Raw genomic sequence first — 24,433 nt, 5'->3', positions numbered from 1 at the left:
CCAGAATACGTGCCTGACACCCCTCCTTTCCTCTTTTTTTTTTGGTAGGAAGAATACGGATTAAATTAGTTTCCTTTCTCTCTCAAATGAAGTTTTCAATTTTAAGTTTCATCCCTGGGCGGCATAAACTGTAGCTACGCCACCGTCTGTAGTTCAAGGCTGTAGTTTGTAGAAACTACAAACCGAATACTTTTTTTTTTTGGCTTGCTTTAAAACACTACATATATTTTTAAAAATATTTTAAGTCAATAAACTTTAGGATTTCGGCAGTAATGTGTTTAGTGTCAAAAGATGTGATGTGAAGTACAGTAAACTCCCGATTATCTGCAGAATTAGGTGGCACAAGTACTGTGGATAAAAAAAATTGCAGATCAGATGCAAAAAGGCTAAAATGATGGAAAATAAGGTTGTCCTTCCTCAAAAACTTAGCTGTATTGATACATATTGCTTTCTTCAAACAGTGGACATATATACAGTACAGTAAAAATGTTTTGTATTTTTGCACAACACAACTTAAAATTAACAAAGAACAAGTGTATGTATGATGAACAAAGCCCCATAAATAAATAAATAAATAAATAAATAAAACAAAAACAACCGAGTTTAAATTCCCAACTTTTCAACAATAACAGTCATTGGTATTTGCTTTTCACTGCGAAAATACATGCCCCGATTAAGGTTTGACTGGCGGATAATCTGCCCCGGAGATAATCTGCTCGCGGATAGTCGGGAGTGTACAATAACTGCATTAGAGAAAATTTGTTTTGAAACTTAGGCTTCTTCTAAAATACCATTCTACATAAAATATTATTAAAAAAAATATTAGTAACAAATGTTTGGAATTCTGCTGCAATGCGTATAGTATCACTATGTGTGATGTGAAGTAAATGCAGCTGAGAAAAACCCAATTTTTTAAAAATACTTTTAGAAACTCTTAGTCAAATAAATATTTAGTCGAAAAAATGTTGTAATTGTGCTGATCAAAATGTGAGATAAGATAAGTGCTTTTAAGAAGTTACAACTCAAAAAGTAGTTAATTTTAAACTGTCTCTTTACTTTTATTGAGTGTTTTCACAGTTCCAAATCTTTACTGTATTTTCGAGAATAAGCGCTGCGGCGCATACAAGAAAAAAAAGTTAAAAAAGGACCCGTTAGATGCAGCGCATATAATGGGTGCGGCGGATACAGTGGGGTTTTTTTTTTTTCCAAGTTTTAAAAAAAAGGTGAAAATGCTGCTATCTGATGGCGCCACATCGTTTGCTTTTATTTGGCGAAATCCTTCACCCTTGGGTGACAAGTAAAGCAAAGAGGGGGGAGGGAAGGTGAGTCAGCGATTGCACATGTTTCACTGAGGAGAGAAACGCTGACGCACGTGGGCAAGCAAGCCTTATCGTGTCGGAGCGAAGGTGTCAGGGAGAGAAGGTAGTAAAAGTACTAGAGAAGGATGGATGTCCAGTGTGTAAAGGGAATTTACCACCTCCCTCACAAAAATGGGTTGCTTCGTCAAGCAACCTAATGGGAAACTTGTCTTCTAGCTCTAATTTTTTTATTCACTCACATCGTTGTGTTGCATCTTTTGCTGTCGTTTGTGCGCGCGCGACTAATGATATAACTAAAAAGATGACTTATGAAATAACTAAAAAGTTTATATGGAAATATTTTCAGCTGAATTTTCAAGCAGTATAATTGTTGCTGCAAGAATAACAAGTAATGGTAAGAGTATAGAAATAATGTAGTTTTACTTCCGTAAATAATAGACATATTTATGTAAAACAAATTGAAACCTTTTAACAACCAGTCCCCGTATTGAACTATTTTTTAATCAAGAACTTAGGTTTCGATGAATGAATGAATACAAAATTTCAACTATTAAAAAATAATAAAAATATTTACTTTTGTCCACAACTCAATTTCAAATGATTTCATTATTTGGCGAAAAAAATCTTAAGATTACTTTTGTAACAAACAACATTGAAATGCAAAAAACAATTATTAATTTCAAAATATATATGCACATATAACTTGGTTTTAAAATAAAATAATTTTACAGTCTGAAAAAAAAAGCTCCCTTTGCATAATCAGTGAAAACAGCGAATAATACCCCCCGATGGAAAAAACCAAGTTGATTTTTATTCAACATTCAATTTTAGCAATTAAATGAAAAACGCCAAGTAATAACTTAAAAGGATTTATCAGTATTAATTTAAAAGATCTTTTCTTGAAAGTGAAGAGTATACAGTACGTGTACAGTATGCTAATTTCTTCAAGACAATGAGGAAAGGCAAGGGAGGAAAGTCATTAATGACGGCTTTCTCTTTGCCTGTTGGGTTGCTTATTTTACGTAGCATGGAATGCCTGGAAGGATACTTCAAGCTACATAAAATAAATGACTTTACAGACATAGAAGCAAAAATCTTGTGAAGTTCATCTTATGGTTAATAAGTTAAAATTCAATTCTTTGACCTTGAGGAAAAAATATGCACAAATATGCGGCAGTTTATAATCACACCTCATTAGCTTTACCTTTTTTAAAACAAATAATTGGTGGAAAATGTGTAGGAAATTAGTGTACTCAATTTTGCAAAGCAAAAAAAAAAAAAATTTTTTTTCAATAAATCAATTTTTCTTGAATTTTTGTTATTTTTTCGAATTTTCTTGATATTGCTCTGACTTTTCCCTGATTGATAAAGTGCTCTGACTTTTCACTGATATCCCTGATCTGTCGCCACCCTGTCTTAGTGATGGGCATAATCGAGTTCTCATAATCGAATCACTCGATTATTCAAGATCATTCGAGAACTTGATTATCACTTCTCAAGTTCTCGAGCGATGAACTTCTCGAGTTCTCGATTATCACTTTTCGAGTTCTCGAGCGATGAACTTCTCGAGTTCTCGATTATCACTTTCCGAGAACTCGAGCGATCAACTGCTCGAGTTCTCGATTGTCACTTTCCGAGTGCTCGAGCGATCAACTGCTCGAGTTCTCGCTTTGAACTTCTCGAGATCTTGAGTTCTCGCGATGTCAATCACTCGAGCAGTGTATTCTTCGATCGATTTGATAATCGAATGAACCTCTCAATATAGTTGACTTCTGACAAGGGTGCCCACCTATGGAGGGGGGAGGGTCATGGCGCAGACTGTGCTATTGACATTTTTAGGGGGGGGGGTGTTTTAAGGGGTATTTTTCTCATTTTTTGCGGGAGGTCTCTGCGATATTGAGGGTGGGGGGGGCTTGACCTCAGGGCGGGTGGGCACCCCTGCTTCTGAAGTGTTTTAGTTGCAGGGACGGATCCGTCATTAAGGGGGTCAAAGGGCTGGCTTTGAAAAGTTAATGATTTTACTTATGAAGAATGAGCATGGTTTTTTTCTGTCTTCCGAAAAAATTTGCATTGAAACCTTTTAACCCTTCCCCCAGACAGACGGGCTGCGCTGAGGAGCCCACAGAGGAGGTGGGTCATTGCGCAGACTGCGCCATTGAAATTCCTAATGGATGTTAGTCTTTTTTATTGAGTGTCCTTCTTGAGGGGGAGAGAGGATCCCTAATTTTAAAAAGTGTGCCAGCACACTTGAGGAATAGATACCCTTGCGATCTAAATGGTATTACATTCAAATAATTGCCTTTCGATTGTTTCATTCGAATAGTGTTATAATTGAATGTATACTGTTAAATGCTTGATTATCAAATGATTCTTTGGGATGCCTTGGTAGTCTAATGATATGTTTTGAGCGAAAGGTGTTAATGAATGAACTGTTAGGCATAAATGCCTGTTAATAACAACAGTTTATAATCCTATCTCATCACCTCACAACACCAATAGTAAAAGAATGTTTTTCCTTACTTATAATGTATTACCAATCATTCTGCATGACTGGGGTAAAAGAATCTTATCAGCACTCATTCACATTGGTCGAATCGACCGAATGTTTGTTTCACTTTCGTTCACCCTTGGCGGGAACTCCGTTGTGGATGACGTCATAGAAAGCTTCTAGAAGGAATCTGATGGCACGTGTGCTTAACGATAGCAGTGATGTGTCCGTTCACGTGACTCGGATATGCTAATGACCCGGGGGGATATTTAAACTGCTCGCGGCTTTAGTTCGCTCTCTCTCTTCGATCATCTCTTGTTGTAGGCGGTCGCTCGATCGGTATGCGAACTTGCTTGTCCGTGCCGTTTGCACTTTATTAGAAATGAATTAGCTGGACTTAGCTTATTTCCCAATGGGTCTACTTCATCAAAGTTTTTAGTCAATAGTCATGCAGTTTGCGTTGCACTGTTAGTTATCTCATGCATAAGTAGCATGTAAAGAGATTATGTTGTTAGTATTTATTTTTATCATTTACAGCGTGTTTTTATCTATTTACATTATCGTTTAAATAAACTTCATGAAAGTTAGAAATAGTTTGTCAAGTTCTTATTTCCGAACTCACTCTGCTAGTATCAAAGAAACATTGGGGAGATATTATTAGATTAGAAATTCTCCCCAACACGGGTTATGGGCCCAGTCCCTTTCCTGTGCAGACCTAGTGAAAATATTTTTGGATAAGACTAGGAAATGATAAAGAGTGTACATGCATCTGTAAAAAGGCGGGGTTGTACTGCTGCCAAAAGTACATGTACCGTTGGATTGTGTACATTTCGATATTTTACAGAAATTTTGAAAAAAAAATTTTTGGAAGCTGCAAATTCGATGACCCATCTGAAGATGAAGTTATTGGAATGTTGAGATGGGGGGGGCGACCAAGATAGAAGAGACTTAAAAGATTTTACCAAAATTCAAGAATACTAAAGTTTGAAAAAAAGAAAATGGCAAATTTCGCGATTCAGATTGAAAAGCTCAACAACAAGAATTACCTCGAATGGTCGACGAATATGAAGTTCCTTCTCATGGAACGGAATCTATGGGACATTACTAACGGAAAAGAGAAAGAACCAGTCATTAATGAGAAGACGAATGTAACAGAAAAAGATGTGAAAGAATTTATTGTGAGGAAGCGAACTGCAGTCTCTCTAATCTTCTTGAATATTGAACAAAATCTAAGAAAAATAGTTGAAACTATAGAAGATCCATGCGAATCTTGGAAGAAACTAAAATTACATTTTTTTCCGGAGAATAGATGTATAAGTATGCAACTCTTCATTGAGCTGAATCAGTGCAAGAAAGAGAATGGAGAAAAGCTAAATTTATTTGCGGCGCGTCTGCAGAGAATTTTCGACAAAATCAAAGTTGCTTATCCGAATTTCCCGGAGGACTGTATTTCTTTTAAATTACTGCAAAGTTTACCAGAAACGTATGATCATCTGATTCAACAGATTTTGATGAGGAAAAATGAAGATTTCACATTCGAGAAAATCCTGGTTGACCTAATTATTGAAGAAAACCGTCAAGAAATGAAAGAAGAGAAGACAAATGAGATGCAGGTTTTCCAAGTTAAATCTAAAATTCGATGTTACAAGTGTCATGAAGATGGGCATATAAGAAGCAGATGCCTTTATGTCAAAAATGAAGACCGTCAAAGATTGACTTCACAAGAAAGAAATAAAAGGGGAAACCAGCACCAATCCCGGAAAGAATGGAGGGATGAAGGTACGAGCCCAAGGAGTAGAAATCGCCGATGGAGTTCTAGAAGGAAGTTCCAGGAGCGTCGCCGATCACCTTCAAATAATAGATGTGAGTATCCTTTGTATTTCTTGTCAGAGGCAAATCTTAGTCAGACCCAAGATAAAGGGAATACATTTATTTTTGACACTGCCGCATCAAATCACTGTTGCTCAAATAAGAACTGGTTTACGACATTTGAACCCCTAAATGATGTAAACATGGCTGTTGCCGTGAAAAAGCAAACTTTCCCGATTGAGGGAAAAGGGGAAATCAAAGTTAAGTTCGGTAAAAGAACTGTAATTCTCAAAGATGTAATGTATTCTCCCCGTTTGAGATGAAATATTTTGTCTGGCACCAAGTTTGACCAGGGTGGTGCAAAATTTTAAGGTGGGAGAGGTTTCGTGGAGGTATCCGACAAACAGGGATTAATTTTTAAAGCTGAACTCAATAATGGAGTTTATAATGTTAATTGTAAAAAGTTTAAAAATTCTCCTAGTTCTAGTCATGTAAATAAAGAACCTTCTGAAGAATGCTGTCAAAGTGACATTGAAACTTGGCATAAACGCTGTGGACACGTCAACACTGAAAGTATTCGTAAAACTAGTAATCTTTCAGCTGTTCGTGGCCTACCTAAGTTTAAACATGTTAAATTAAACTGTGATGTTTGTAAATTAGGAAAATTTAAGCGTGTTAGTTTCAAGTCAATTGATAGAGTAAGAAGTACCCAGCCATTGCAATTATTGCATATGGATGTTTGGGGAAAATGTGAAGTAGAGGGTAGAAACGGAGAAAATTATTTTCTTTCTATTATTGATGACTATTCTAAAAGGTGTTCATTGTATCCTATTAAGTCAAAAAGTCAGGTTCCAGGAATTGTAAAACAACATATTCTGAGAGCCGAAAGGTTTATCGGCAAAAAGGTTGTTAGTATCAGATCTGATAACGGGACGGAATTTGTAAATCAGGAACTAGACGGGTTCTGTCAGAATATGGGTATACATCATGAACTCACAAATGTGTACACACCAGAGCAAAATGGATTAATTGAAAATTTTAACCGTACAGTAACGAATAGTGCACGCGTTTTGTTAAAAGAAAGTGGTTTGCCAAACAAATTTTGGCCCGACGCGATGTTATATTTTGTATACACATGGAATAGGATTTGTCATTCAAGTCAAGAAAAGACTCCTTTTGAACTTTACGGGGGAAGAAAACCGTCTGTAAGACATTTAAAAGCATTCGGAACTACTTGTTTTGCCGGTATCCCACGACAATTAAGAAAGAAACTAGACTTAAAAGCCGAAAAAGGCGTTTTAATCGGATACGCGTTCAATCGTAAAGGATTTCGCGTTTATCTTCCAGACAGAGATAAAGTCATTGAAACAATCAACGTATCTTTCAAAGAGAATTCCTTTTTCAAGGACGAATTTACTTCCGAGCAGGAATCGCGCGGAAAAGAAAATACCCTTTTCTGGCCTCTTTCGCCTCAGGCAGAAGATAAGAATTCTTCGGAAGAAAGCGAAGATTCGAATCGCTTCAGAGAATTAGATGTTGAAAGTAGCTCTGAAGGGGGGGTGGAAAGTTCAGACAGTGAGGGGGATGATTCTAGTCGCAAACCAATGCGGGAAGCTAGGTGGATTCGGAAATTTGTCCCTAGACCTGATGGTTCAAGAAACGACGTATATTATTTTGAAAAGGGGAATAGCAAAAGATTAAGATCGTTGAATGATGTTCAAAAATATTGTCTTCGTGAAAACATAGCGTATGATCCGGAATTATTTAATTTTAAAGGCAATGATGATTTTCAGGGTGAAGTTTCAAATCAATCTAAAATTTTAACTCATGTTTCCTGACTAGACACAGAAATTAAAATCCCTAGAACATATAAACAGTCATTAAAATCTAATGAAAGGGGGGAATGGCAAAAATCAATGGAAATTGAAATAGGCACTATGCGTAAAAGAAATGTTTGGAATTTAGTCAAATTACCGGAAAATGTTAATCCTATCGGATGTAGATGGGTTTATAATTTAAAGAAAGGGGAAAATGGTGAAGTTTATAAAAGTAGACTAGTCGCTCAGGGGACTAATCAAGTGAGGGGACTAGATTTTGATCTAACCTTCTGCCCAGTAGTCTGCTTTAGTACCATTCGCTTTTTCTTTTCTTTGTTGGTATCAAGAGAAAATTGGCTACATATCCAATGTGACGTTAAAAGTGTGTACCTATATGCTCCTATTGATGAAATAATATATATGAAGCAACCCCCAGGTTTTATTGAAAAGGGAAAAGAAAATTATGTGTGCAAATTGAATAAAGCTATATACGGCCTGCACCAAAGCGGTCGTCTGTGGTTTTATGAAATTGAAAATATATTGCTTAAAATTGGTTTTCATAAATTTTTATCATGTAATTGTGTTTATTATACTGATAATGTGATTTTACTCTTATATGTGGATGACATTGTGTTATTCAGTAAGAAGGACAGGGATATTAAAGATGCTTTGAATTTACTTGAAAAACATGTTGAAATTAAAATTTTAGGTAAAACTAAAAAGCTACTAGGTGTAGAATTTGAAAATGAAGGAAATGGCTTAAATTTACATCAAACTGAATACATTCATGTAGTTTATGAAAGATTTAGTAAATTTAAAATTCCTATTTCTTCTTTACCTATTAGTAAAGGATGTGTTTATTCAAAGTTAAACTGTCCTACTACTCCAGCTGAGATTGACGAAATGTCAAAATATCCATACAAGAGTTTATTAGGGTGTTTATCATTTATTTCTAGTAGAACACGTCCTGATATATCATATGCTGTTAACATTTTCAGCCAATTTCAAAGCAACCCAGGAATGGTACACTGGGATGGATTGTTGAAATTACTAGGATATGTTTTCCATACTAAAGATTTAAAATTAAACTTAAAATGTGAAAATGTTCAACTTATAACTTTTTCGGATGCTGATTTCGCCACAAATAAGGATGATAGAACCTCATTAGGCGGTCAACTTGTTTTACTTGATAAAGCTCCAATTGAATGGCGCACGTTCAAAGAACGAAGCGTTAGCCTTTCAACGATGGAAGCTGAATTTATTGCCATGACAGAATGTGCAAAAGAGCTCATGTGGTTTGATCGTATAATTGACGAATGCATCAAAATAAAAATTGTTAAAAGTTGTAAAATTAAATCTATTTTGTATGTAGATAATCAGGCTACGTTAGATTTTGTTAAATCGCCTATCGAAAATCATCGTAGTAAACACATTGATATCAAATTGTTTTTCATTCGGGATTTAGTTCATAAAAATATTTTTAACGTGAGATATGTCAAAAGCAAAGATAACATGTCGGACATATTCACGAAACCTCTCACCCGATTAGAAATTCAAAGATTTATTGAAAATTTTTTTTGTACAAATATAATATAATTTAGAAACATTTTTTAGATATTTTTGGAAATTGTTTAATGTACTTTAAATTTTTCTTCTTTGCATCATGTTTTGTGAAATGTTTTTGCAAGTTCTAACAATTTAATTGTCCACCTGAATGTTTCGGTGGCTTTTTCTCCCTATCAACCGGGTTGCGAACAGCTTTTTGTTGCGTCTCGTTAAAAGTGAAAATGTAATTGTCAGAGTCATCCCGGGAGTTAGGATAGAGAGAGTTTATTGTTGCATGAAGGTCTATCGCGGGTGTATTTGTTTTTCATTTTGTAAGACCCTATTTTGGAATATTGGAAACACCACTAGTTCCCGTTAGAATTTGTAATTTTCCTTCATTTAATATATTATGGTGCAAAAATGTTATTAAAAAAAAAAAAAAAAAAAAAAAAAATTGAATTGGTTTAAAAAAAAAAATAATTTTAATCAGTTAAAATTATCAGACAGTCTTTAAGTATAGATGGGAGCATTTTTAGATTTTTAGTGATCTTTTTGTAAATGAAATTATTTAATGAGAAATAGATAGTTAGTAAAAGAGCTTATTTAAATTTCGTCATAAATATTTCTCAATATATGCTAATACTATACTATTTTCAAGACTGATATTTTATATGCTGATTCGAACAGTTACTGTGGGTTTTTATTTTATATTTCAGATTAACCTACTGTCATAGTTATAAATAAAACCGGAAAAATGATTGAAAAATTATAAAGGACTTTGATCAAGAATTTGTTTTTGAACTTTTGGTGAAAACGTACTATGAGTTACGACGTACGAGAGAGTACGAAAGAAAAAAAAGGACATTTCAAGATGATTGTTCTTTGGACTTTTGAATTTTTTTTCAGCAAAGTGTATTGGTGTTTTTCTCAATTTTTCAGATCTAGATCTATATTGGAAGTTCGTAATATAGAGTCAAGTTTATATTTTAAAAATTGTTCATTGTTTTTCTCATATAGTTATGAATATGTGGAAATGAGATTGTGTTAATGTCTAAATGAAGTCGAATTTTTTTGAATGTTTTCATTGTGAGATGATGAGAGGGGGGGCCTTGTTAGGCATAAATGCCTGTTAATAACAACAGTTTATAATCCTATCTCATCACCTCACAACACCAATAGTAAAAGAATGCTTTTCCTTACTTATAATGTATTACCAATCATTCTGCATGACTGGGGTAAAAGAATCTTATCAGCACTCATTCACATTGGTCGAATCGACCGAATGTTTGTTTCACTTTCGTTCACCCTTGGCGGGAACTCCGTTGTGGATGACGTCATAGAAAGCTTCTAGAAGGAATCTGATGGCACGTGTGCTTAACGATAGCAGTGATGTGTCCGTTCACGTGACTCGGATATGCTAATGACCCGGGGGGATATTTAAACTGCTCGCGGCTTTAGTTCGCTCTCTCTCTTCGATCATCTCTTGTTGTAGGCGGTCGCTCGATCGGTATGCGAACTTGCTTGTTCGTGCCGTTTGCACTTTATTAGAAATGAATTAGCTGGACTTAGCTTATTTCCCAATGGGTCTACTTCATCAAAGTTTTTAGTCAATAGTCATGCAGTTTGCGTTGCACTGTTAGTTATCTCATGCATAAGTAGCATGTAAAGAGATTATGTTGTTAGTATTTATTTTTATCATTTACAGCGTGTTTTTATCTATTTACATTATCGTTTAAATAAACTTCATGAAAGTTAGAAATAGTTTGTCAAGTTCTTATTTCCGAACTCACTCTGCTAGTATCAAAGAAACATTGGGGAGATATTATTAGATTAGAAATTCTCCCCAACATGAACACATGGACGGGTCTGTGGGAGACATGTGGTGTGTGTCCCGGGGGTGGAAGTAAAGGTTGGAGGCGCTAATAAGGTTCTAACTTGAGAGGCATTAAATTATAGTTCAGGTAAAAAGGGGGAATACTTAAGTTGAAAACCTGAGGGGACGTCTTCCCCCTTACGTTCACCTTCGACTATACTATTGGGTAATGATACAAGTGTAATAGGCAATAACAAATGTTTTAGAGCCCAAATATACAGATCACTGCAGACACGTGTTTCGGGGTTTCAAGGAACCCTTTTTTCAACGCAAAATAGTGAGATTGTGGATGTAAGGACATTACTGGATGTCTTTACGGACCATTCATCAATTACGTAAGGGTCCCGAGGGGGTGAGGTTGGAAAAATGTCTACATACATTGGGGGGAGGGGGGGGGGGGGTTCAAACGTATTCTTACGCAATATTTTCCAAGCCGATGTTTCATTTGCGTCTGGAAAATAAAAACGTGTTAGGATGACTGTTTTTTATTTGTTTTACGAAGAATTAATAATGTAAAACATAATAAAAGAATTGCACAATTGTATAGCATGTTTTATTTTTAACTACTATCGCATCATATACAAAAAAATGTCGAAAACACATTCAGTCTAGATTTCAACTTTTTAGTAAATATTTCATCACACAAAAAGGTTTAATTTAAAAATAGTGAATTAAATTTCGATTCCAGTGATATTAGATTAGTTATTTCATTATTTCGAAAAACGAAATGGAATCTTACGTAAGAATAAAGGGAGGGGTTTGAAAAACCTTACGTACCCTTACATGGGGGGAGGGGGTCAAAAATGGCCAAACTCATCCATACGTAACTAAGGAATGGCCCCTTATCTGTAAAAGCTTACTATTTTGTTCAAAAAAGTGTACCTTAAAACTCCAAAACACGTTTCTGCAGTACTCTGTATATTTGGGATACAAAATGTTTGTTATTTCATGTTACTTCTCGGCACAAAGGTACTTAGTTATTTCTTAATAAAGCAAGTGGTTAACTTCTCGTGTAATTCATTCCTATGGGTGCAAATAAGAGGGGGGAGGAGTTTTGACGTTAACTGCGGGATTGTAATTTTTAGGGGATTTTGTCTCTTTTGGGGGTATTGCTCTTGGGGGAAGAGCTTCATAAGTGGTGACCTTTGCTCTTAGAATGGATAGATTTGGAATGATTTTTAAAATCGAATGATTGCTTTTCTCTTGCTTTATTCGAATGGGGTAATAGTTGAATGTTTGACTTCAAATTTTCGATAGTTGAGAGATTCCTTAATAATCGAACGATATTTTTAGAACGAAAATTGTTAATTATCATATGAGCGGATATATGGAGGGGCATGTGTTGTGTGAGTGGTGGATACAATAGAGGGTAGTGGGGGTCATGACCCCCCCCCCCTAAACTCTCGACAATAGTATCCGTACACATTGTGTTGAAACAATTTATGCATAAAATGTAAACAATGACAGTATCTTATCTTTTCAATATATCAATTTTTTTTCAAAGAAAATATTTGAATTACTACTTTGTTTTATTGCGTATGATATTAATTTGCAACGTTTATCCCCAATTATGAGCCTTATTCCTGAACGATTTGGGGCTTTTTATTGACCCCCAAAAAAGTTTCAGAATTTTTGCGTACCTAAAACGGGAATTTCGTTCATGGGGGAGGGCTTTCTTCAGCATGACCGCACCCCCCTTCAAATGGTTTTCTGTATCCGCCCCTGGTGTGATCCGGTGGTGAAATCTTGAAACAAAGGATAGAGAAATGCTTTCCATACTGTTTTGAACTTGACTAAGATTAAATACGTACGTATGTACAATTTTTTTTTAAAAGTGAGGGATAATGATAATATGGGCAGGTCGTTGGGCCAGGGGCGGCAAATAGGGGGGTCAAGAGGGGGCGGTTGCACCTCCAAATTTTTTGAGAGGAGTGATAAAAAATGAGCAACTTCAGTTTACGTAAATCGCAAAACAATGTTCATGAAAATAGAATCTTACTGGTTCTCCGTAATTATTGATGAAACTTGACCCGTTTTCAAACATGAGCAAGTGTTTTCTGTTTTTTGAATGATTTATTATTAGAAATTCATCAATCCTTTACCGGACTTTTCAGAACAGAAAAACTGATGAAGAATCATGGCTAGTTTTAACTAAAGAAGTAATGTCCTCATATAGGCTAAATATTTCATTCTTGTGTGCTCTGTGTAACGATGGTTATGAGAGGCCCATGCAGTGGTGTGGCTGCATGATTTTCACAAGAAAATGCCTTGGAATTTTACATTCATTGTTACGCTTATATTTTAAGTGTGTCTATTTAATGGGTGCTCACTACCATTTTCTTTTTCCAGAAACACATTTCAGTCACTAAATGCATAGTATCATTTCATATTATACTTCTTAAAAATACATACTATTGTTGAAAAAAATATCTCACATCACCAAATATCTTTCCTGGGGGCTCTTTAACTATGCAATCTCGAAGTGACACAAGAGGGTCTTCAAGAGACAACACAAGATGGTCTTTTATACCATAAAAACCCTCCTTGATAATTTCAAAGCAGTGATTTTAGAAAACGACCCTTTCAATAATGAAAAAGCTACTGTCCTTTAACACATCTTCGTTTGAATGCTTATTCGCTTTGTTTGTATTGTGGAGAGTTTTTGAACAATGCCTTACTCTATCAAAACATCTTCAATCAGCTAAACTTAATTTTTGGAATGTTCAAGTTTCAGTTCAAGCTACAATTGAAACTATTAATAAATTTCTCGCAGATGTATATTTCAACCAAGCGTGGATCATTTCAAAAAAATTCTTACTCCAAGATAATTTTAAAAAAGCGCAAAGAATATTCAAATGACTTTAGAAGAGGTGACCAAAATGCATATTGATTTAACATATTGTATAAAATATTAGAATCAGTTTCTAATAAAACTAGCACAAGATTTGATGATATTTTCTTGTATTGTTAGCTCTCTATTATCTGGATTGGATATTGAAAACAAAAAATAAAATGTTTCAATTATGAGTAGAATTTATAGCATGAGGCAAAAAGAATTGTTTAGAGACTAAACTAGACTGTTCAATGATGAAAAATGAAGACCATAACAATTTTTAAAGTTACCAGTGTGATTTTGACGAGCAAGATGTGAAACGTGTGTTTTCATACGTAACTTTGTTACTTCAATTATTTTTCAACTATTCCAATCAGTTCAGCTAGTAGAAAAAAAATCCTTTTCGTGTCTGAGAAAAATAGAGAATTATTTTCAAGGTACAATAGGGACAGAAAAAAAAAAATACTTACTGAAAAAAGAGCATGACATTGGGCATTGATGGATTAGTAACCTGATTTCCTGTTCTTCCGTAATTTAAAGATCAAGCATCAAAACTTTATTAAAAGATGAAAACTGTAGTATCAAGATACTTTGTATGATAACATATTATAAAACAAATTATAAATTTTGTCACAAATTTTTTTTATTAATTCAAAACCCATATCATGATTACTTGCTGTTAGCCAATATGTGTTTTGTTCCATACTGAGGCAATTCATATTTAAGAAACTCGACCCTCCAATCGAAATGCTGAAATGCCGCCCCTGCGTTGGGCGACACTAGCAAGTTTAAATTTGAGAGTTGTTAAACTTAAAAATATATTAAACCGGAATCAAGGGCTTCCATATAGGGGGGGGGGGGCAAGTGGGGGCTCAAGCCCCCTCTCCCTTCTTTGAAATCAGTACATCCTTGCTTTTAGTACTTTTTTTTTCTTTGGAAAAATGTAAAATCATTTCTTCTCCAGCAATTAATCAATAAGTTATTAAAAATGTCGAACTTTAATAACTCTAATCTGTACTGAAATCGGTTTCTATGGGGAAAATACCCTATTAAACCATGTGGAAAATATCTGAGACCCCCCCCCCCTTCTTAAAATTTTGCATATATGCGCCCTTGACCGGTATGGTATAAAACGTGTAATTGAAAATTTAAGGTAGTCTTAGCCCTTTTTCGGAATATCGTTTCTTGGGGCAGGAGGAATTGTCATAAGAAGCGCGCCATTGCTCACAGGGACGAACGGACACCCCTGTCATTCCATAAGGTTTTAGAATCAAATAATTGCTTCTCGAGTGATTTTTCTCGAATGGGGTTACTCAGAGAGCACACTTCGTTGAGTAAATGTTTTAAAGCAATTTTTAACTTTGTGGCAGCCATGTTAAAACGTTTATGAAATGTTTAAACGCAAGGTGTTTATAATGCAGTAGTGTCCCCCCCCCCCCCATGGCGATGACACTCATCTCTCAAATGCGACGTTGAACCCCCTAAAATAAATTAAAGACCCCTTAAGTTACCCTCTCCTCTTCAAAACTTCAATGGCGCGGTCTGCGCCATTTACCCCCCTTCCCCGCGCTCTCTCTTGTATAATATATTGTTCGTTGTGGAATGCTCGGTTATCGAGCATCTCGGATAATTTGAAAACCGAATACGTAATCTGCTTTTCAGAGAAACTTGATAATCAATTTTAACCTTTTTGAGGACCAACGCACTGAAAATGAAACGTAGCTACGGAACATTAAGTTCCGAAATGGACCGTTGCGAGCCTAAGCATTTTCAGCAGTTTTGCCTCAACTTTACAAAAAAAAAAAAAAAAAAAAAACATAAAATCAGCACATTAATTGACTGAAATTTTTTAAGTTGAGTAAATAATATACTAATTAACATTTACGAAACTATAAGGAATATGACATAAACAGAAGCGAGTAAAACAAGCAAAATACTTAAATTTAACTACCCACGCGAAAATAAATGCTACGCACACAAGAAGTCACAAATATCTTGCGTATGGAATTTCAAAAAAAAAAAAAAAAACAATCTGTATAAAATTTAATTTTTATTTAAAAATTGGGCCGAAGAGTGGAAGCTAAAATTAATCCCACACGACAAACTTCAATATTTCTTTTTAATTCACTCAGAAACATTTCAACTTCACTCCCTACACTTTTACTGTTATTGCATATTCCTAAAATCGACGAATAAAAAAGAAAAATAAAAAAGAGCGGATCAAGAAAGAAAAAAAATAATCATGAACTTCAATGCACTTCAAGCCACACTTGTACTCTTTTCAATGCGCGGGAATCCCAATCCTCTGGAAAACGCAATCAGAAATATTTTACCCTTCCTCCTCATGTATTAGTCAGATAAATATACTTAACTACTCTTAACAAGAGCATCAAAAAAAAAAGAAAAAAAGCAAAGCTATAAACTAGGAAAGAATGAGTACTTTTGCTCAGAGCAACTATTCCCTACTTGTTTACATTATTAACTACGTGTTTGAGATCCCGAAACCATTCGAAATAATCACGTGATAACTGAAAATCATTAGTTTAAATGCATAACCGCTTGAATAAATCACTCAGTCGCCTAAATGCCGAGCTCCTAGTTTCTGACAAGCTAACAGGGAATCTAGTCGAACCTGCATCCCCCAAGGACTGCGACCCAAAAATGAAGACTAAAATCTATCGAAAAGACCCCCTAAAACAAGCTTGCATTTTGAACTTTACCGTAAGGGTAAGGGCAAAAAAAGGTGTATCTGCTCATTTTATCGGAAAACAACAAAAAACTAGACCCACTTAAATGTAAAAACTAGAATTTTCCATGGATTTTGGGGGAAGTGGTATTGATTCCCCTTCTAAAAGGGGGGTGTCAATACCCCCCCCCCCCAACTTAACCTAAAACTTCTAAAAGCCAGGAGGGTTCGCCCCTTATTATACCCCTAAATGGTAGGCTAAATGTCACATTCCTATCTCGAGTTCACCCCTGCCAGAACAACTCGGGAATTCAACTGAAGTCAAGGGAGTTCACCTCCCCCCTTTCGCAGGGTGATGGCGCACCCTCTCAAATGTTACGGAGCATCCGTCTAAAAAGAGCAATCCACCCCCTCCCGAAATGAGATTAAAAAAAAAAAAACTCTCAAAAACACCACTTCTAAAAATTTCGGCTTCGCAGGCTGCGCTATGGACCCCCTCCCCCCTTCCGAAAATGAGATTAAAAAAACCTCTCAAAAAACGGGCTCTAAAAATTTTAGTTGCACAGGCTGTGCCATGCCCCACCCCCTTTTAGTGGGCACCCCCGTAGCTGTCAACTCAATTTTGGAAAAGCGCAGAAAATGAACTACTTGAGTACTCGATTCAAACGTCTCGAGATCTCAATTTAAAACATCTCGAGATCTCGATTCAAAAGATTTCGAGAAGTCAATCGCTCGAGTACTCGATTTAAAAGATCTCGAGAAGTCAATCGCTCGAGTACTCGATTCAAAAGATCTCGAGAAGTCAATCGCTCGAGTACTCGATTCGGAAGATCTCGAGCAGTCAATCGCTCGAGTTCTCGATTTCAAAAGGTTTCAATTATCAATCACTCGAGTGATCGACTTAAAAAGATCTCGATTATCAATCACTCGATTATCAGAAGTACTCGATTCCCGAGATCTCGATTATCAAAAGATCTCGATTATGCCCATCACTACCCTGTCTCACTAACAGCCCTTTTCAGTCTTTAAACTGAGGTCTTTTGGAAAAGAGAGTGTTATATTAAATGAAATAATATTTTATCAATTTAATTTTCTTTTGTTGAAATAAGATTAAGAACGTGATACCATTGTATTCAAGGCCTGTGCTACTGGCAAAAATACTGACATTATGTGAAAAAATAGTCAAAAAGTTTGCTAGAGAAAAAAAATACATATTCCATCAAATTGAGAATACCTGAACATCAAATGAAATGCTGGTTGTAGATGAAAAATTTGTTTTATATTGTTATTAAGTGTCTCATCCAAATTAAGTGTGCATTGCATTTTTAAAATGTAAGTAAATGTAATGGATTTTATATCATATAAAATTATAAATTGTTTTCTGATTGAAGTTTTCAACAGAAAAAAAAGCATCATTCTGATTTCTTAAAATTAGTCTCTCGCAAATAGTTTTGAAATTTGGCTAACTTATGGGTTAACAATTTGAAATCACTAACACAGGACTTGAATACTCTTGTGAAATTTTATCTTCAGCAATTTTCAAATAAGCATTTAACCTTAAAAAAGATCATCTTCAATTACTACAAAGATAAAACTAAGAAACAGAAAAGAAAAACTAACACCACATACATAAACTCACCTCCTCGCTCGGCTCTCCGAATGTATTCACAACATCATACAAAAATCCAGCAGTATAAAATGCTTTCACAACATTCCTACAATGAAAAAAATAATGCAAACAAGTCAGGGTTGGCAAAAACCCAAGGTTTTTTTCAAAAAGCCCATGGACCAGGGTTTTTTGGGTTTTTAAAAATAAAACCCAAAAAAACCCAACTAAAGCTGAGTTTTTTAAAAAGAAATGTGGGTTTTTTTGTCTTTTTATAGGGAAAATGTAGGGTACTTGTAGTGTATTGTAGCATAAGTATATGAACAAAGCACAAAAATTGCCTTGGGGTAAAAAAAAAGCTGGAAAATTCAGCATTTTCTGAAGAAAAGTATAAAAGACGACGAAACCCAAGAATGGTGAAATTTCAGATTTTTTAGTTTCCATGATTACCAACAGTTGAGGCAAAGTTACTTCTCGAGTGATAAAATCTATTGGTCGTTTTTAATTAAGACTTTTTTTTTTTTTGCATTTTACTTTATTGTATTTCATTTTGTTATGCAAAACTACTGTAGAACCTTAAGTAGTTTAAATGTCTTCTTACTGAATTCCAGTTTAATCAAGACATTTCTATGAATTTTATGTTGCATGTTTTTCTATTTCTGTGACAGAGTAAAAAATATTAAACTTTTTCGTAAGATAATGAAAATACTGTACATCCTATTCTGCTTTCTGTTCGACCGTTTGTAAAACCTGTTAGTTTCTAAAAAATATACTTTGTTTATTTGAGATTTGTGACGTGTTGGTTTGCAGAAAATAATTCACATGAAAGACTTTTAGCTAGAGTAGTTTAATCTGTACAATCGACAAATATTGAGAAAATCAGACGTGACAGGACATAGTCAAGATAGTTTGAGTTATTTATTGACCAGTTAAAGAAACAAGTTAAATATATTTATTTGAAATCTTGGAAGTATTTTTTAATGCCATTAAGAGATAAGAAATACTATTAAAGGTTAAAATTCATTTTTTATGTCCATTGTCTGTGGTGAAGAACAAATAAAAAAGGAGTTTAAATTGTGAAAGTATTTAAATTAATTAATTTTTTAAAAAATTTCCCAGAAATTTTTTAAAAACCCAAAAGTGGGCTAAATAATGGGGTTGTTTTTTCAAAAAAACCGATTGGATCTAACCCAATTGGGTCCAATCCGGCCAACCCTAAATCAAGGGGAAGACAAATGACTAAACTTTTGAGTGCAACACCTTTAATTTAATATAAAAACTCTTTTTTTTTTCCCTTTTAGACAAACGTAAATTTAACAGCATTGCCTTATTCTTTTCACAGCAACTTTGAAATACTGTTGGCTTCACGTAATCGAATATCGTTGGTTCCAAGAAATTTTATTTGATTAAGCGGAGAAATGTTCTTTAACTTTCTAAACTGACAAAACATTTGTCTAAAAATGTAAGAAAAATAAATCAACAGTCAACTTATTATTATTAAATATTATTATAAAGATTATTTGTTATAAGGGAAATAATTAATGTTATGGGTAAAAGATTTTTTAAAACAGCTAAGTAAAAAACAAAATAATTTAATAGTATATATTATAAGTACATATGAAAATTATTAAAAAATCAACTTACAACTTGTGTTATGAAATCTTTGTTTTGGCACCTTTTTCAGATGAACATTATTTTTTTAAAAAAATGCCCTAACATTAGATTGTTTGCATTTTGAATTGGGCTTCTTGCTGCACAGTGTTATTAAAATTCAATGGTTGATGTAAAATTAGAGTTATTATGAAACTAATTTCCAACAAATTTAACTGATTTGTAATCACTGTTCAAAGATATATTAAGAGCAAATTCATGGCTTTATTACATTCCATTGTAAGAAAAAAAGTTATTTTCTCCCCTCCATAGGAATATTAACTTGTAAAATAAAACATATTTCAATTTGCAAGTTATGCCCTATCTTTACTTTTAATTCTCAAAATTTGTTAAGATTTTTAAGCTCAGTCAAAGTTCAATACATACTTGCCAAATTTTCCAGCTCTATCTTCTCCATCAGCCCAAAGAAAAAGCTTTAAGGCATAATTTTCCACATGTGCTTGAGCCACAACATCATTAGAAATAGTTTCATCATCTGACTTGGTTTTCTTCACCTGACAGTAACATGACACAAAACATAAATTAGTGCATTTATTAGTGGGAAAATTTGTAGATAAAAGCACTTGTTGAAAAATACCATGAAGACATCAAATAACTAGTCCCTGAATAAGACCTCTAATCCAGCAATCAGCTAGTAATTTTATGTGGGCTACAAATATTTTTGAGAACTTTTTGTTGAGGTCCAAAAAAAAAAAATTCATGCACCTTAAAATTGTTTTTAATTTAATTTTCTACCACAAAATAATATTCAATACAATAACAATAGACAGGCATGTTTGTATTCAAAAATCCATGGAAGAAATACTATTTATAGAGGGGGGGGGGGCGGGACACTCACTTTTAGAAAAACTTTAAAAAATAGTAACAACATACCATCCAAAATCTTAAAACAAAATATGATTTTTTTTCTTTTTTGCTTTTATAAATAATTCAGAAGTGAAAATTAAGGGATGGATGAAAAAAAAAAGAAACCAAGATTCATTAAATGCAAATAGCGAAGCTGTCGCTGGGGTGCAAAAAGCGAGTCTAAAATGACTATTTTGAAGTAAAAAAAGCATTAGGGCAAGCATTACAAATGAAAATACTATAGGCTAAACGAGCTACGCATTCAACTGTAATACTTAAAATAATCAAGGATTATGTTAAGAAGAAACTAAAACAAAAGAACACCCTTCCCTTATGCACAAACAGAACTATCTACTCGTTGTGATTTGCTTTCTTTCGAACGTTTATTTCCAAACAGAAAGTAAAAGAACTATGAAATTAAACAATGTGTATTTTCAGTAAATTACCGCCCATTAGCGAGGGCAAAAGCAGAAATATGTGAAATACACCGCCAGCTCAGTCATTTCCAGCCGAGGACTGCAGTTTCATGCTTATTAGCACTCATCAGCCCGGCATAGGAAAGTAACTGAGCTGGAGATGGAAAACCTCTTAAGGAAGCCAAGAGTGCGAAACAAACTGGTAGCTAATATAGAATTAGCACACCAGACGAGTGACGGAAGCAATGGCTTGGTTCAACTCGAAGATTGAACGCGAGGCAAGGTATATTCAGTAAATTACCGCCCATTAGCCAGAAGCACGAAACTGCAGTCCTCGGCTGGGAATGACTGAGCTAGCGGTGTATTTCACATAATGTGTATTTATTTAGATAAGAATAGGAATCACAATCCCTAGCAATTCAAAAATAAATACAGTGTCTGCCGCTTATTAAAATCACATTCGTTCTGTGGACATTTGATTTTATAAAGCGGCTGATTTTATTAACCGGCATTCAAAAAAAATGAAAGTTTTTGAAGTTTAAATACTCTAAAAAAGAATTGAATGACTTCATTTATTTCTGTTTTAAGTATTTCAAAATACAGTTATCATTTTAACTGAACATGAGATGCATTTTTTTTATAATTGTTTGTACAAGGATCTTAAAATGTAGTTGTATTGGTGTTTGCAAGGGGTCTAAGGACCTTTAACTTTCAAAAATTTTGACTTTCCAGAAAAAATATATGTTAGGCATATTTTAATTCTGAACAATTTGGTATCTTATTTATTACCATACACAAAAAACTTTTCAAGTTATTGTAAAAATGCGTAACCTCTCCCCATAGAGATTTATGTTAACAGTAGCTGTTTAAGCGTCTTTTTCTCAGGTGCCGGTTTCTTCGGTTTTCTCGTTTTGCGCGCATGATGCCTTACAAAGTTTCTTATACATTTCAGTAAAACTTTTAATGTATGTTTATCTGGTTTATATTTATGACCTGAACCTAAATTTGTTTTTTTTTTTAAATTATTTATTTTTTTTTTTAATTTTTTAAGTTACAATCGAAAATTTCCAAAATTTTGTGCAATAATATTTTTTTTTTCAAATATTAACATTCATTTTTAGTTAAATTTAGGTTCAGATCATAAAAATATACCAGACAAACATGCATGAAAAGTTTTGCGGAAATATATAACAAACTTTCTGAGATATCATACGCACAAAACGAGAAAACCGAAGAAACCGGCACCTGAGAAAAAACAGGCTTAAACAGCTGCTGTTAACATAAATCTTTGAAAGTTTACGCATTTTTATGATAACTTGAAAAGTTTTCGGCGTATGGTAATAAATAAGGTATCAAATTGTTCAGAATTAAATTGTGCATAACATATATTTTTTCCAGAAAATCGAAAATTTTGAAGGTTAAAGGTCCTAAACAGAATTGGGAGAGCCAAGATTCAATATTGTTTGAGAGTTTACAGTGTTTTGTAACGTTCAACATTATATTTTCCTCTTTGTTCTAAAGTGCATCGTACAGTATGAAGTGCTTTTCTGACATCTATTGAAAATGAAGAGGCAAATTTGACTCTGAGATATTCTCACCTTTTGAAACCGATTCCTTCACTTCTTGGTGGCCCTTTAACAATTTTTCACGTATGATGTCCAAAAGTTTGATTTTATAAAACGGCAATAGTGATATTATTAAAAGATGGTTTTAACATGTTTTGATATTGCAGTGATTCTGTTCTTCCAGATTTGATTTTAAAAAGCGGCTGATTTTACAATATAGTGATTTTATTAGTGGCGGGTACTGTATCGTATTTTCCAGAATCATACATTGTAGAGAAAACGTCTAAATAAAAGAAAAAGTATGGAGGATGTTTTTCCAGAGCGGCAATTTGCCCATTTCTTGTAAGATCGCTTAGATTATTGATGAAATATTTTTTAATTATGCAGTGTCTTTATTTTTTGAAAGGAGAAAAATATGTAAACGATACTAATAGTTAGAGATGTACTTAATGTTTTCAGAAAATTTTCGGCTATTTTTTTCTTTTTTTTTGAGAAGGGGAGAAATACTAAAGGGGAACTGAATAAATTCCAGTTACCTGAGCGTTCTAATTAATTGAATGATGGACAGATGAAATTTTATAACATTAAATAATTTCAATATGCTTCATATGTGCTTAAGCAAAAGAATTACAGCTTTTTAATGTACGGAAGTAAATCAACAAAATTATAAAATATACGATGGATATTAAAATTCTCCTTTAATATTACTCAGTTAAAAATTAATTTTGGATCCAATAAGAATTCCCCCCCCCCCCTCCCCAATGGCAGGGGCAAAACATCATCTTTGAATAATAAAGCTGAAAGTCTGGATCTCTTCTCTCTGGATCACTGGCTGGATGTCTGTTACGTGCATAGCGCCTAGACCGTTTGGCTGATTTTCATGAAATTTGGCATACAATTAGTTCGTAGCATAGGGGTATGCACCTCAAAGCAATTTTTCAAAAATTCAATTTTGTTCTTTTTCTATTAAAATTTTAAGAATATTTTACTGAGGAAATTATCATAAAGTGGATGAGCAAATTACCATAACATGGACGAAAAAATTACCATAAAGTGGAAGAGCAAATTACCATAACATGGATGAGCAAATTATCATAACGTAGATAAGCAAATTACCATAACGTGGACAAGCGAATTACCATAACAAGGGTGAGCAAATTAACGGAGCAAATTGGCGAGAAATTCATCATCCATTATTTCTAAATTTACAGGCGAACCAAATGACCCTTGAATTTTCTACTATAGTCAAGGCTGTGCAGGGACCACTAGTACAAAATAAAACAATATAAAAAAGAGAAACAACAACAAAAACAACAGATGTGTAAAAACATCAATGAGTTCAAATGATAATCTATTGCCCCATAATGCTCCTCGCCTCCCAATATCTAGATGCCTAAGTCTCTCCATAGAGGCCACTACAGGAACATAGGTGGTCTCTCACCAAATTTTCTTTTCTATTACACAATGGACACATAGCCACATTAATAATGCCGAGGGAGTTAAGGTGAACAGCCATGCAGTCATGTCCTGTTTATCAATGGAACAATGCTACTGCCTGCCATCTAGGTTTATCAGGAATATTCCGTAGCTAATGTATTCCGTCTTTGTGGTCCATTTACCGAGAAGTTCCTGCTGGTGTGTTGATCTCATAAGCAGTTTTATAGATTGCTTTGCAGTGTGGTAGGAGGTCTTTTGGTTATTTCAGGCTATTAGCATAGCCAACATTTTGGAGAGAAAATCTGCTTGATCACTGCTATACAGGCAGGGCCTGATTATAGCAAAGGCCAACTAGGCCTGGGTCTGGGGCTTCATCTTCCAAAGGGGCCCCAATTTAACTGAAGAATTATACATAGCATTACAACTATGCAAAAAATACATGTATTTTTTAAATAATAATAAAATAATGACTTGTCAATTGGAAATAAGCTTCCTCAAAGGATAATTTTTATTTATTTTCCC

General features: G+C 34.3%; 1 protein-coding gene across 1 annotated transcript in view; it reads right to left on the bottom strand.

Moving 5' to 3' along the window:
- LOC129230505 (vacuolar protein sorting-associated protein VTA1 homolog) overlaps positions 1 to 24,433 on the bottom strand; it is a 46,088-nt gene that overhangs the window by 11,702 nt on the left and 9,953 nt on the right. The window contains exons 3-4 of the mRNA XM_054864906.1: positions 20,014 to 20,141; positions 18,010 to 18,085 (exon numbers count right to left, since the gene is read on the bottom strand). Coding sequence (XP_054720881.1) covers positions 18,010 to 18,085; positions 20,014 to 20,141 — 204 coding nt within the window. The remainder of the gene's footprint in view (positions 1 to 18,009; positions 18,086 to 20,013; positions 20,142 to 24,433) is intronic.

Source organism: Uloborus diversus, chromosome 9, assembly GCF_026930045.1.
Source record: "Uloborus diversus isolate 005 chromosome 9, Udiv.v.3.1, whole genome shotgun sequence".
NCBI classification, from domain to species: domain Eukaryota; kingdom Metazoa; phylum Arthropoda; class Arachnida; order Araneae; family Uloboridae; genus Uloborus; species Uloborus diversus.
The sequence above is the reverse complement of the archived record's forward strand: the minus strand, read 5'-3'. Positions and strand labels throughout refer to the sequence as shown.